At 39.0% G+C, this 15,214-nt stretch overlaps 1 protein-coding gene across 1 annotated transcript in view; it reads left to right on the top strand.

Moving 5' to 3' along the window:
- Positions 1–15,214, top strand: part of Cwc22 (CWC22 spliceosome associated protein homolog) — a gene marked incomplete at its 3' end in the record, with an annotated part of 48,951 nt that overhangs the window by 9,769 nt on the left and 23,968 nt on the right. Inside the window, exons 2-11 of the mRNA XM_031370770.1 lie at positions 683–816; positions 4,588–4,655; positions 5,758–5,868; positions 7,896–8,141; positions 10,103–10,231; positions 11,037–11,205; positions 11,699–11,752; positions 14,318–14,453; positions 14,674–14,880; positions 14,967–15,029. Coding sequence (XP_031226630.1) covers positions 790–816; positions 4,588–4,655; positions 5,758–5,868; positions 7,896–8,141; positions 10,103–10,231; positions 11,037–11,205; positions 11,699–11,752; positions 14,318–14,453; positions 14,674–14,880; positions 14,967–15,029 — 1,210 coding nt within the window. The remainder of the gene's footprint in view (positions 1–682; positions 817–4,587; positions 4,656–5,757; positions 5,869–7,895; positions 8,142–10,102; positions 10,232–11,036; positions 11,206–11,698; positions 11,753–14,317; positions 14,454–14,673; positions 14,881–14,966; positions 15,030–15,214) is intronic.

The raw sequence follows: 15,214 nt of genomic DNA, 5'->3' as shown, positions 1-15,214 counted from the left end.
TCCAGCATGGAGGAGACAAATACAGGCAAGACAATGAGAGACTAAAAGGATGGACAGTGGCTGAGGCAAGACTCCAGAAGTTGTCTGGTGATCTCCACAGGCACATATGAATACATGCACATGTGCATACAGAAGACATGTAGTGCAGGTTTAGGTTTATTCGGAACCTAATGCTTTAGATGTGCATATATCTCTGAAGCCTTAGGCCTTTAGGAAAGCAGGCTCAGACATCTCAGTTTATCGTATTGTCTTTCCATGTGGAGTATATTTCAAAAGATTGTGTCTGTCCAAACATTGGCTCTTTCATTTATATAATTGATATGTCAAAATTGGGTATTGTTTTCTTGGTTTCTTTTTATATACAATACTTGATGATGTACGTGTAAGTTTCCCTTGCTGAAGCATTTCAATCTAGTATTATAAGAGCTGTTTATAAATTAATTCTGGTCCCTGTCAGAATAAGCCTGCTATTTATCCTCTTGCTTTTGTAGTCTTGCTAATACACATTAAGTACACTTCTTTTTGTGCAATTATTTAAAAATTTCATTTTAAATATTCAGTTTTATCTACATTTACTAATTAAGAAAAATGAAGTGGTTAGGTGCCTGCTATTTAGAAGGAATGTGCCATTATTGCACGTATTGTAAATTATTGTTAACACGCTTGTGTTGCTGTGTTTTAGGTGACGTGTGGAGACAGAAAGAACGGTCAAGGAACTCAGACCATTGAGTGGGTGTTACTTGAATGAACCTGAAGAATCTGGTTTATTGAGTCAGCTGACAGTAGAAAATGAAAAGTAGTGTGGCACACATGAAAGTAAGTGTTGAAAACTTGAAGTTGTAAGCTCATAGTTGATGCCTGTGCCTTGACCAAAAATGCTTTCATAGAATCAAAACAGTCCAGTCAAACAGTAGAAGGGGGTCATGCATACTCTGACACCACAACACAATTTCAAGCAAAGTGGACCAGGAAGGAATAATATTGAGTAAAGGGACAGTTGAGAAAGCATGCTGGATATCCCCTCTTTAGTGTGTATGTGTGTACATGTGTACTTGTGGGTGCATGCGTGTGTGCATGTATGCTGTCACAAAGCACCATGACTGAAAAGCAACTTTTCAAAGAAAGAAAGAGTTTATTCAGCTTACATATCCACAGCACTATTCATCATCAAAGCAAGTCAGGACAAGAACTCACACAGGGCAGGAACCTGGAGGCAGAAGCTGTTGCAGAGGCCATGCAGGGGTGCTGCTTACTGGCTTGCTCGGCCTGCTTTCTTATAGAACCCAGGGCCACCAGCCCTGGGATGGCACCACCCACAGTGGGCTGGGCCCTCCCCCATCAATCGCTAATTAAGAAAGTGCCCTATAGCCAGATGGTATGATAGAGGCTTATTCTCAGTGGAGATTCCCTCCTTTCATGTAACTCTAGTTTGTGTATCAAGTTGATGTAAGACTAGCTGGCACGTTGTGTATATATATATATATATATATATATATATATATATATATATATATATATATATATATGTTTGTGTGTGTGTGTGTGTGTGTATGTATATATACACACACATATATATGTATATTTATGTATATATATGTATATATGTGTGTGTATATATATATATACGCACACACAGTATAACATATATGTGTATATATAATTGCATAATGAGACATACGTAATTACATACATGAGATTCTACATGAATCATTTAATGTGGACATGTGAAAAATGGAGTTAACACATTGTGTTAGCAATGATGACATCGTTCTCATGGAGTGTGCTTTCTAGAGTGATTTGCAAGGCATCATAGTTCTTTCAATTAGTCTAGACTCTTTCGTGCTCGTCCAGTCACTTCATATGTGGAAGCAGGCTTTCCTGGTGTACTTTACGTTAGATGTTTGTTTATTCAACAAATGAAGAGTGAAGAGTTTCAGTGACTTCTAAGTACTTTTTAACAAAGTGGTGAACAAAATTTCTTTATCATTGTATTTATTTTCTGGTATGAGGAAACAGAAAGTAAATCATAAACTTGATAATAAATAAGCTATGTAGTATATTAGAATGTTACCTGTAAGTTTTGAGCTGTGGAGAAAAGAAATAGAGTAAGGGGGACTGGTGTGTTGCAGCTTGTAATGGGGGGTAAGTACAGGGCCTATTGTGACGGAAGGTAGTCATTCATTTGAGGAGAGGACTTCTTAGAAGCAAGAGAGTTGACTGTGTAGATGTCCAGAGAGGAGAATGCATCCGAAAGTGGGAACGGGAAGAGCATAGAATCCAGTGTGAGTGCAGCAGATGTCAAGGAGAGTTGTAGAATGTCAGAGCAGAAACAAGCACCGTAAATCCATGGGCTTTCAGAAGTCTGCCTGAGTGGTCTTGGAAAGCAGCCAACTTTGAACTTCTTTCTCTTGTGAGGTTGATAAGCCGTGTATTGTTTACTGGGCCATGGAGTCAGTAAAAGGAAAGATATATTTTTATTTAATTACAGATATATACATATATCCCTTCAACTATTCCACTAGCTCCGTACCCCTAAACTTCTTTGAAGAGAAAATTAGACTGAGCCCCTTGGCCTATACATACATAGCATGTGCTGTCAAAGCTGTTTCTCTGTCTTTTTCCATTCTCCAGAGTGTGAGAACCTCTGGCCTGTGTGCTCAGTAGACAGTCAGCCTCTTGTTACTTGTTTCCATTGGCAGGGGCTCACTAACCCTGTCAGTAGAGTCTTTCCTACGTTGGTCTGAAATCCGCTGCTTTTGAATTTGTGTTCATTAGTCTACAGTTAATTTTTGAGGCTCAGTTAGGTAGTTGACAGAATGGTAAAAGCTGGCATCAGCAGGAGAAAAGAGACTTGTGAGAATTGTCTTTGAGCCTTTTGCAAGCATTCACCTTTAGACAGATACCTCTAAAGGGAGAGAACTGTGTAACCATTACCATAGTCTTCCTGTACTCTTCTCAGTGGTCTCCCTTGTGGTCCTTAAGGGTCTTGGTGACACCACACCTAGCAAGAAATAGGTGGCTGTAGTTGGCATGTCCTTCAGACTCAGTGGCCTGTTGTATTCAGTCTGCTTCCAGAAATTCACTGGAGTGGCAGGAGCCATTCTCTCTACCCTCCCCAGGGACTTCTGGACCTACTAGAGGTGCTCAGAGCCACTGCACTCAGGCCCTGCTCAGGCCCTGCTCCACGCACTTTTCCACTCTGCTCTCAGAAGTCATTACACTGAGTGACTAAACAGCGTCACCTGATTTTATTTTACTAACAAATTTGGAGAATTTATTACTTTCTTAAGTAACTAGTGTTGATTTAATCTGAAACTGTGACAAGGGAAATTCATATTGTTAATACTTGGGTTATACCTACAACTATTTTTTAATTTAGTGACTTGTCTCCACTCAAGCTGCATGCAAGCCATCACCATTGAGAGCTGTGGGCCACAGTGATTGTGTCCTACTGAAGACCTCCTGCTTTACTGCATTACTGCAGTGTGCCAGTCATTTGTTACTTGATTGTATTTACATAATCCTTCTGATTCACGACTGCTGTGTTTTTGGCTTCTCCCTCTTGTTCACAGCAGCTGTTGCGGAGATGTGTTAAAAACCATTAGCACAGAATTGAGGCTGTCTTCCTAATGTAGTCAAAATAGTTGCCTCTCTTAGAAAAGAAAATGTGGATAGGATAATTGTAATGTCACCTGTCTCCCCTGTGTCTGACTCTTTTCTCTCACATACATGGGCTAATGTGGTTAATACACAAATCTGTATAAAATCTCTACAGTAAACAACTAATTCCTAGTGTGAAGATCTTCAGTTCCTCTGTTCATTCTTATATTTTGTGTCCCTCTGAATGACTACACAGGGAAAATTGTAGCTCATGATAAATAATCAGTAAATAACCATAGTTTATATTAACTGTTCAATTTGGTAGATCTTGGGAATATTTGACTTAGAATGTTTTGGGGTGTGGGAAGTTTCTGGGGTGTAGAGCCCTCGGGCAAGCTGAACAGAAACTCTGCAGTGCGTTATAACTTCAGTGCTGGGGTTAGGATTTTGGTATAAAGTTTTATAAAAGCCTGTATCATACATACTAAACCATTCTGCTTCATTGTGTTTATTTATGTTTTAAGATTTGTTGGTTGTGTTTGAGGGAGATGCCTCCTGTTTTGAGGCAGGGTCTCTTGTTGATTCTGCCACTGTGCTGCCAGTGGGCACTTCTGGCCACTTACGTCTCCGCCTGCCACAGAGCATAGGAGTGTAGACCTATTGCTTCCAGTTTTTATACGGGTCCTAAGAATTGAACTCAGGCTGCCAGGCATGCACGATTAATATTTCTATGCCTTTATTCACCTCCTCAGCCACCTATTGTATTTCTTGGTGAAATCTAATATGTATATATATATGTATATGCATATAATCAATCTTTTGAGACAGGGCCTGATGTAATTCAGTGAGCCTCTAACTGTCTCGGTCACAAAGAAAAAGTATAAGTAATTTGTAAAGTACTGTTATTTGGCTTAGATACATGTCATTTTGTATATATTTTAACATAACCAAACATTCCTCCTTTCCCTTTTTTACCCACTCTGGAAGCAGTCCTCTGGCCATGACAGAAGGGAGAGCCACAGTTCCTACCGCCGGAGCTCCTCCCCAGAAGACAGGTATCTGTCCTCTCTCAATTCAGATGTCCATCAAGTTGTTTGTATGCTTGTTTTGGTTTGGTTTTTGGCTTTTGTTGTTGTTGGGTTTTGTTTGTTTTTATTGTTTTGGTTTTTTAAGGCAGAGTTCCTCTGTGTAACTCTGGTTGTCCTGGAGCTTGCTCTCTAGAGGCCTGCCTCTGCCTCCTGATTAATGTCCTGTGCCATCACCCAGACTCTTTGATTCTTAATTTTAGGGTGGACATTGAAGTACTGCTTTTCCTGTTATAGCTTGCTTATATATTCACACAGCCTTTTATATTAAATTTTTATTCATATTATAGCATAATTATATTGAAATAAAAAAATCTAAAAATTTTTAGTACCAGTACTACAGCCGTATCATTTATTCCTTGAGGGTCTCTAAAATAATCCTAAGGGGAGGCACCCTATGCCTTGTGGACTTTCGTCCTCCCTGCCAGATATCTCCCAGGACCTTTGCTTTAGGACCATGGCTTGTGACCACCACGACCCTTACCAGTCACCTACTCTATGCCAGTCCCCCTCACACAAGTGCAAGATAATTGTAGATATGTATATGAAACACAAATTATAATGCTATGTAGGTTATATATTTAACTTCCCTAATGTTCCCTGATTTTATTGAGCTTTAAGCGTCAAACAATAGATTAATGGCATTCATTCTTGTTTTTTTCAGTACTGCATTTTTCAGAATAATATCTAATGATTATAATGTTTAGAGTAGTGTTAAATAGAATAACAGTTACTGATATTACTCTCATTTGCTCAGTATAGCTACAAGGAAGTATTTGTAAAATAGCCTCTTTCTGCCCATCCTGTATTATTTCTAGATTTCTTCCTTTACCAAGGGCAGTGTGAATCAGGATGAGTCAATCTGGTTAATTCCAGGAGTTGTCTTGCTGTGCCCATGCTGGGTGCTTTTGTAATTAAGAATGTGGATCAGTGCCAAGACAATGAGCCATTAGTTAAAATAGTTTATTAAGATGTGATACAGTTGGAAAGTCACTTGGCATCACTGAGACTGGACTTTCCAGGTGTAACAGAGTTGTTTTCAAAGTACAACTTAGGTTTTCTTCTGTGTTAGATATACAGAACAAGAACGGTCCCCCCGGGATAGAGATTACTCTGATTATAGCCGGTCAGACTATGAGCGATCTAGAAGAGGATACTCTTATGATGACAGCATGGACTCACGGTAAGTATTGGAGTCTTAACTGCAGAAAAGTAACATTCCTTTACATAGTACTTGATTAGCTTTCTCTTAGAGACTGGGTCTAACACATCCTGGGCTGATCTTGTACTGAAGTGGCCGAGAATGACCGTGAGCTTCTGATCCTCCAACCTCTACCTTCTGAGCACTGGGATTACTGCATGCATGTCATGCCTAGTGTGTGTGGTGCTGGGGGGTCCAAACCTGGGCTTGGCCATGGTAGAATTACTCTGCTGAGTAAATTACATCCCCAGTCCAAATTGTCTTTACTTTGTATAATGAAAACAAAGATTAAAGCAAGCAGCTATTGCTAGTTGCATACTTTCAGGGCCAGGCTTCTAAGAAGGGCTTGATGTGAATTAACTCTTAAGACAACAAATAAAAATACAGCAGATACTGCCTGTCTCATGACTGAAGAAACTTGAGTCTAAAAATGCTTAGGAATTTGTATTTTTGAAACATAACAGTGTCAAGCCCATATCTGTCTGACATGACCAAGGTGTTGTCCCATGTTGGACTGCAGCATGGATTGCATTCTATGATTTTGCTTAGGAGCTACACTAAAGGAAAAGTGTATGTTGTCAGATTAGGCATCCTTTTCTGTAGTATGGCAGAGGAATACTGAGAATGGAATTCCTAATTTGTAGGAGGTTTTCCCCCCTAAATAAATGACTTTTATTTGTGTCTTGGAAAACTTGGCTGCTCTGTTCCTCCAGTCAACAGTTTTCTGGTTGATAGTTGCTACTACACCTTGATCTTAATTTGACTCCAAAGCCCACAGCTTTTGTAATCCCTGCCTGGTTATTTCAGTGTAAGTCCTTAGGTTTGGTCCAGTGTAGGAGTATAAAGTCTCGTGAGGCCCTCAGTCATACTGTGAAGCAAGCCGACTAGGTTTTACTTTCAATATAAACTTGAGGGCTGGAGAGATGGCACAACAGTTAAGAGCACTGGTTGCTCTTGCTCTTAACTCACATATGTAAGTGTACTCGCATACATAAAATAAGTAATTTTTTATTTTAAAAGTGGTCTCATGAATGTTTCTGTCTGGATTGCATCTGCCCAGTGAGAATGACCAGGTCACTGTAGGGAAGTGACTGCATCAGCCGGGTACTCCAGCTTCTCTCAGCACTCAGGGAGTGCTCGCCACTTCTGCTGGAGCTGCTCCCCAGGAGCGTGCTGCATGCAGATCAGCTAGAGTTTGCACCAGCCCTCTTGCTGACTAGTTGGGGGTTATATTTGAAATATTTTCAAGATGGTATATTTTTTAAACGTTAAGTGAACAAACTCTTCTCTGAGGAAAGAGTAAACTAACTACTTTCTAAGTTCCTTATGTTCTTAGAGAAAATAAAAGGCTAAATTTTAAAAGGTGTTAAAGAAAAGATAAATACATACATTAAAGGAAAGAGTAACCGTAACTAGAAAGTGGTTCTTTCCACATCATCTTAATAATGGGGCCTCTGAAACTTCTGATAAAAACACCAGTTCTTTCACGTGACAGTTTCAACTCTTAGGTTTTTATAATATATTTACATTTAAATGTAACATTATAAAAAAAACCCTCTTATTTCTTTATACAATTTGCCAGATATACCACAAATCACTTTGTCTTAATTTTCATGCCTAGCTTTTGCCTACCTAGAAACTGTTTTTCATCTTCTCTAGTGTAAACATTTTAACAGGTATTGGTTGGCTTTTTGAGTGCATTTTGATTTGATTCAGCTATTGCTGCCATGCTAGATTCATCACTCTTTCTTAATGGTGTCATTGGTCGTGATGCCCCTGCTTAGTTTTGCAACATGTGGTCCTCCTAGGTAAGGAGCATCCCCCTCCCTCACCAGCTCGCACCCACGCTAAAGCCTACTCACAGCCTTAGCCCTGAGTAAGGTATCTCCTCTGAGCATTGCTTCACCATCCTAAACTCTTCTTCCCTTACAGTCTCACCTATTCTCTATGCACTTCATTGTAAGAATGATTGTATGTTTTCTTCCCTACCTCCCCACCCCATTTTTTAGAAACAGGGACCGAGAAAAACGCAGAGAAAGAGATAGAGATGGAGATCATCGGAAACGGTCCCGGAAATCTCCATCTCCTGAAAGAAGGAGCCCAGACCGAGGAGTAACCCAGAGTTCTACTCAGGAAGAACCTACATCGAAGAAAAAGAAAGATGAGCTGGATCCGCTGCTCACCCGCACTGGCGGAGCATATATTCCTCCTGCCAAGCTCAGGATGATGCAGGAACAGATTACAGATAAAAACAGGTAAGTTGATGTACTGCATCTCCAAAGCAAATATATCCTCACTGAACAAGGAATAGAGTAATGGAATTAGCTTTGCTTGTTAAAAGTGTACTTAGTTTACCATGGTAGAGACCACAAATTATAGGCCTCTTGTCTCTGCAGCAAATATATCCTCACTGAACAAGGAATAGAGTAATGGAATTAGCTTTGCTTGTTAAAAGTGTACTTAGTTTACCATGGTAGAGACCACAAATTATAGGCCTCTTGTCTTTGTTACTACAGAAACTGTATACTGCTTGTTATGATACTAGCTCATAACTTTTCTCATGTTTGTGTGTGTGTGTGCCTGCACATACATGCTCCTACATATTTATGTCTTCACACATTCTTGTAGTTGTGTTTGGAAGTTAGAGGATAGCTTTGGGGCACTGGCCATTTTTTTATTTCTTTTTTTCTTTTTGAGAGTGGGTCTCTCAGTAGTCTGAAACTTGCCAAGTGGGTCAGGCTGGCCGGCCAGCAAGCTGCAGGGATGCGCCTGTCTCATGTCTGTTATCAGTGTGCTGCACTGTGCCAGGCATTTTTTATGTGGACTTGGGGATCGAAGTTGGGACCTGGTGTTTGTGTGTGTGTGTCAGAGCTGGTGATGTTTGAAATGTGACACAGGAAAGTGTGAGAGATGACCTCCATCCATGCCAGCATCATCACTTAGGCATTTTGTTCACAAAGGCAGCATGACAGAGTTGGTGTGAAGAATTTTTCAAATACAGTGCAAAGCTTTTTTTTTCAATTGTGAAAGTGTTATTAATTGAGTTATTGCATCTTCAGTACAGTAAGCAGGGGAGAATTAGCAACATATACAAATTTAAGCAGTTCTAGGAGAAAATTCATACATAGTGGAGGGTCTGTCCATGAGTAAAAGGTACAAGTAGAAAATGCAAGAGGAATCTGTAGTTTTTTCTTTGTGGAATGTCAGCTCCTGGGTTTGGAAAAGTCCTTGTACTTGATGTCTTCCAGTTTCCTAGGTGGAATATCTTACTGGCTAGGTTAGTTACTAAGTCACAGATCTGTTTCTCTAGAGATAGGAATTTATCAAAGTATGTGGTGTGGGGCACTGGGTCACCTTTGTCATAGGTGTGGACAGTAGGAGGCAAAAGAGTTTGATTGATAGAGAATTTTGAAGCAACAACAAAATATCAATTGCAAGTCATTCTGTCAGTCTGCCTCTCATCCTCATTGTTTACGGCAGTTCTAAGCAGTGACGTACTGACTGGGTATCGGTAACCTACTACCCAGCAGCACTGACCTCACCTCCGCTTTCTGCAGGACTGTGTCACCCCAGCGTTCTGTAGCTCCCTACATGAAATCCAGGCAGTCAGCTCAAGAATCTAGCTTGGGAAAAATGCATTTATTTTTATTAATCCTTAACTAAATTTTAGCATTTCCTTCTACTGGAAGTGTAACTATAGTATACAGTTCCAAATAGTATGTTATGAATACTGTGTAATATTGTACATGGCCATGTTACTTGGAATTCAGATTGATACTTGACTTCCTACCACTTCTTGTTATTTTCTGTCTGAAGATGCTCAGACCACACTGTATCAAGCCTGTTCTTTTTTTGTGCTGTAATGACTATCTCAGGATCTGTTGTAACCTTTTGTATTATATGCATTTCAGGAAGCCTACTAATTTTACTAGACTTCAAAAGAAGCATGTAGAGGGAAAGGGTCTGGTTTCCTACAGAGAAGTAATTACAAAAATCTTAGATTTTTAAAGAGCTTTAAAAGACCTTGGGCGTTATCAAGTGTAAAAAACCCAGGTGAGGCTGAAATGCCCAAATGTAAGGTAAAAGCAGCACAGCCGTGTAGCTTTCAGCTGGGCAGCTCCAGGCTAGCTGCACACAAGGTCCTTCAGATGCTCAGACAGCGTCTCAATTCTAAAGTCCCATGTGACTGGCTGTCCCTTCTTTTGGTAATTTTTAGCTTAGCATACCAGAGGATGAGCTGGGAGGCTCTGAAGAAATCCATCAATGGTCTCATCAACAAGGTCAACATCTCTAATATAAGTATTATTATCCAAGAGCTCCTTCAAGAGAACATTGTCAGAGGGAGGTAAGTAGCCATTACCTTGTATATTTCATAGTGACTTTCTTAAAGAAACATAATGTCTCTATGAACAATAAGCATTGGTTTGTTACGCTACTTCATTTTAAAGGTATTTGGCTTCCTTCCTTCTTAATTCAGGTTCACTTTCTTCTTGCAGCTCAGGAATTGTCTTCATATTGTTTGCAATAATGTAGCTTGCTGTACATCTCTCTCTTACACATGCACATAAAGAGCAAGCGACTGTTCACAGGGCTCCCACCACTGTGCTGTCTGTCCCTTCATCTCAGGTCACCCCTGTCCTTTGGTCCCCTAAGCCTACACCAACAGAAGGAAACAGCTCAGAGCTGTGCTCCAGCACAGCTATTGTGTATAAGTCATGGACTCATGGCAGAAACTTTATGCTGTGTAAATTTTATACTCATCAAGCAACTTTGTTTTTACACCACTATTTTTTGATTTTAGTTTATTTAAAATTTTTTTGTACAGTATATTTCCATCATGTTTTTCCCTGCCCCAGTCCTTTAAGTCTGATTACATGAAATGTGAATAGAAAAACAGTAACTTTATTTAGAGAGAAATTTTTGAAAAAAGTTATCCTCATTTTATTTTACAAATAAAGCACAATTTTATTTTCATAAAACCATTTTTTTTTAAAATTGATTACCAAGATGAACTCTTTTCCTAGGAAACGTAGTAAAGATTTAATCTGAATGGGCTCTTACTAGTCATGATTAGAAAATAGTTTTTCTTGATTTTACATATTTTTCTAAATTGTTTGTTTGACTGTTGACTTGTGCTGTGTTTTGAATAGAGGATTGCTGTCCAGATCTGTTCTGCAAGCCCAGAGTGCGTCTCCAATCTTCACTCATGTTTATGCAGCTTTGGTGGCAATAATCAACTCAAAATTCCCACAGATTGGAGAATTGATCCTCAAGAGACTAATTCTTAATTTTCGGAAAGGCTATCGAAGGAATGATAAGGTGTGTATGAGTGGCTTGTAAGTAGACGTGAGGTTATTCCAATAAGCCAGCATCAACAAAAGTAAGCATGCTGGCTTCATATGTAAACCACTCAGTCTGCTACATATCCTATGGCCACCAAGATGATGCCTGCCTGTGTACTTTAGCTTTCATAGCTACTTCATGTCACTTCCTGCATGAAAATGATTCCGTGTGTTCCCTTTTAAAGAGCATCGTAGACTGGGCAGTGGTGGTGCACGCCTTTAATCCCAGCCCTTAGGAGGCAGAGACAGGCAGATTTCTGAATTCGAGGCCAGCTTGGTCTACAGAGTGAGTTCCAGGACAGCCAGGGCTACACAGAGAAACCCTGTCTAACCCCCCCCCCCACACACACACACACCACCAAAAAAAAAAAAAAGAAAAAAAAAGCATGATAGTCTTCTGTAGATTTTATTGATACAGGAAAACTGATGATAGTTCATGGGTTAACTGTCTTTACTTTGATTTTTTTCAGCAACTTTGCCTGACTGCTTCAAAATTTGTGGCACATCTTATTAACCAAAATGTGGTAAGTAATTATCCTTAAAGCCTGATCAAACTCAGTGATGTAAGACCATGGTCTTGACACCATTCCCTTTGTCACTGATTGTCTTGGGTGAGATTTCACTTGTTTTAAATGCATCTAATATTCTTGTATAGAGAAAATCTGTATGTTACAAGGTTTTTTGTTAGACTGATGCGGCTCAATACTGTGTGTGCTCACTGAGCCACTTAAGAGCACACTGGCTGCTCTTTCAGAGGACCTGAGTTCAATTACCTACATGGCAGCTCACAACTGTAACTCCAATTCCAAGGGGATCTAATACCATTATACATATATACACACAGGCAAAGTACCAGTGCACATGAAATAACAAATGAATCATGAAACGGTGATAACAAGTAGATCAGTAGTTATGCACATCTTTTAGTTTTTTGTTTATTCACTTGTTCAGTGTTTCTGTTGCTTATTAAATGCTGCATTGGCTTCCTGTTGCATGGTATCAACTGCAGTGCTCAGCCTAACACATGAGCGAGCATGTGGACACTGCAGGGCCCACTGCTCTTCATCCCTTATCCATCATCTTATCAGCAAAATGGGTTTGTTTGTTGAGGTCCTCCTCCTTTCCTTCTTCCCTCCCTCCCTTCCTTATCTCCAGGGTGGCTATAAGCTCAAGGTGACATCAAAGATGACCTTGAAATTCTGATCCTCCTGCCTCTGTTCTAGTGCTCGGTTTGTAGCTGTTTGCCACTATGTCTAGTTTATGCAATGTTGAGGCTCAGTACCAGGGCTTCCTGCATGCTAGGCAAGCATTCTGCCAGCTAAGCTATAAATCCTCAGCCCATGTTAATTAGTTACCTATGCATTCCCTAAATATAGCACATAGGGAATTTTTATAATGCTTCCATTTTACTAAGTTTTAGAGATAAGAAATTGAGGTAGATTCATTTTTATATAATTTCATTAGGTTTTGCTTAGCCCCAGTTATGTGTACATGCAACAAAAATTATGTTAAACTTAATTGAAAATGCTAATTACTGTTAAAAAATTTGACATAAAGAAAAATTCATTTTAATGTTGTAGTCACTTATATTTAGGCTCAACTTATGAAATAGAGGTTAAATATTGGCATTTTTAAAATCCATGTAGCTTTATTTCGTCTTCTTTATACCAAGTGTTCCTGAAACCATCATAAACTTTGCCTACAGATTCATATTTATGAAATAAAGCGGGTTGAGTAGTTTTGATCTGTTTTAAGTTCACATGATGTCATTTTGTTTGATTTTAATTTTTGTATTTAGCCACTGTTCTGTGGAGTGTATTGCCTTCTACTCAGCCTTGAAAGTGAAACTGTGTTCATGGTCAAAGACTCTTCCCATGTGTACCATCCCCTTTACTGGAATGCAATGAATATGGAAAGATTTTAATGCACTTAATCTATATTATAATCACATGACAACTAATTAGGTCAAAATGTGAAAGATTTCCAAGAGTAGACACTGGAAAGAAGTAAACTTGAGTGTTATAAAAAAAATAAGATTATTTAAGAGCAGGGAAACAGATAACCTTTCTGTAACAGCAGATATATATTTCTGGTTTTAAAATATTACTAGCTTACTAGAGATTTTTGTCATTACCACCAAACACTTAAATATTAACCATTTCACCTTCTCAATTAGATGTAAAGATCTTCTTACATTGATGTATGACTAACCCCATTCCTCCCAATATACCCCCCTCAAAAATTAATATGTTTCTAATTTCGTATAGTGTAAAGATATTCCCTAGAATTCAGGTTAAGATTGCTCTTTAAATATCTTGCTCAGGTCTATGGATGACACAATAAGCTATGGCTCATCCTTTCATAGCACCCTCTGAGTAAAATTTTGTTCTCATTCTACAACGTAGTTTTTATAAATGTTAATTTTAAACTGTGGACCAGGTAGCTAGTTTGATCTGAGCTTTCATGGAAGTAGGCTAAGGCTGTAGCTCAGTGGTGATGTGCATTCCTGGCATACATGAGCCTGGACTACTTCCTAAACCGCCATCAAAAATGAAATAAGTAAACAAAAAGGAAATATGCACAATTCAGCATCAATAATCTTTAAAATATTTTATAGTATAACTTTTGTATAACTTTAGGACTATTTGCTATTTAGTAGAATTACATAGTAAATTGAATTACAGAACAGATATAAAAAGTTGCTATTATGTGAAGGGTATCAAATAAAGAACTGGAGCTGGAGATATGGTTCAGTTGCTTAGAGCACTGGCTCTTTCAGAGGACTCGGGTTCCCTTCCCAGCACTCATAACCATCTGTAACTTCAGTCACAAGGCATCCAACTTCCTCTTCATATACATAAATTAAAATAAGTCTGTTTGTAGGCATAAACCAGATACTTCTTTCTGTTCAGTATAGTGAATTAAAGAAATTATCTATAAATTTTAATATTTACAAGATAAAATTTATAGAAAAACAATTATGTGCACTATGATCATTGTAGAACATTAATTGTGTTTAAAATCTTGTCAGTAGCAGGTTAATAATGCAAAACCATTTTGTCTCTTCCCTGTGTCTGCATTCTGCTAAGGCACATGAGGTTCTGTGCTTGGAGATGCTCACTTTGCTGCTAGAGAGACCAACAGATGACAGTGTCGAAGTAGCTATCGGCTTCCTCAAGGAGTGTGGTCTCAAATTAACCCAGGTGTCACCAAGGGGAATCAATGGTAAAGTGTATATTCTTGGTTTGTATATTCTTTTCCATCCCCCATGGGGTTTCTCCGTGTAGAACAGGCTGGCCTCGAACTCATAGAGATCTGCCTGCTTTTGCCCTCTGAGTGCTTGGATTAAAGGCTTGTACCATCGTGTTTGGCTATGCATTCTTACCAATTCTTATTCTAGTCTTAGAGTGATATTTTCTATTCTTTTCCTTCCTCTTAACTTCAGCAATCTTTGAACGCCTTCGAAACATTCTACACGAGTCTGAGATTGACAAAAGAGTTCAGTACATGATTGAAGTGATGTTTGCTGTACGGAAGGATGGATTCAAGGACCACCCTGTTATTCTGGAAGGACTTGATTTAGTGGAAGAGGATGATCAGTTTACACATATGCTTCCCTTGGAGGATGACTACAATCCAGAAGATGTTCTTAGTAAGCCTAGGGTGTGGGAAGCAGTAGTGGGATATCAATATGTGAATGCAGGAAATAAACACCTAACTTTCTGTTTATTTTTTAAGATGTTTTCAAGATGGATCCTAATTTTATGGAGAATGAAGAGAAGTACAAGGCTATTAAAAAAGGTATGTAAGATTTGACAAATAGCTGGAACAGTAGAAGTAATGCAGATCCATTAGATTGAAAGGAATATTAAAAGCCACTGACTGTCCCTAGACAAAGCTCAGCCCCAGTGACGCCTGCGCTTTGCTTCCTCGTGTGTTAACTCTCTTTGTAGTGTCTGCTCCTGTAAGAAACTCATTCTGAGTGC

The sequence above is a fragment of the Mastomys coucha genome, unplaced genomic scaffold, assembly GCF_008632895.1.
Source record: "Mastomys coucha isolate ucsf_1 unplaced genomic scaffold, UCSF_Mcou_1 pScaffold15, whole genome shotgun sequence".
In the NCBI taxonomy this organism is placed as follows: domain Eukaryota; kingdom Metazoa; phylum Chordata; class Mammalia; order Rodentia; family Muridae; genus Mastomys; species Mastomys coucha.
This window is presented reverse-complemented; position numbering and strand designations above follow the sequence as displayed.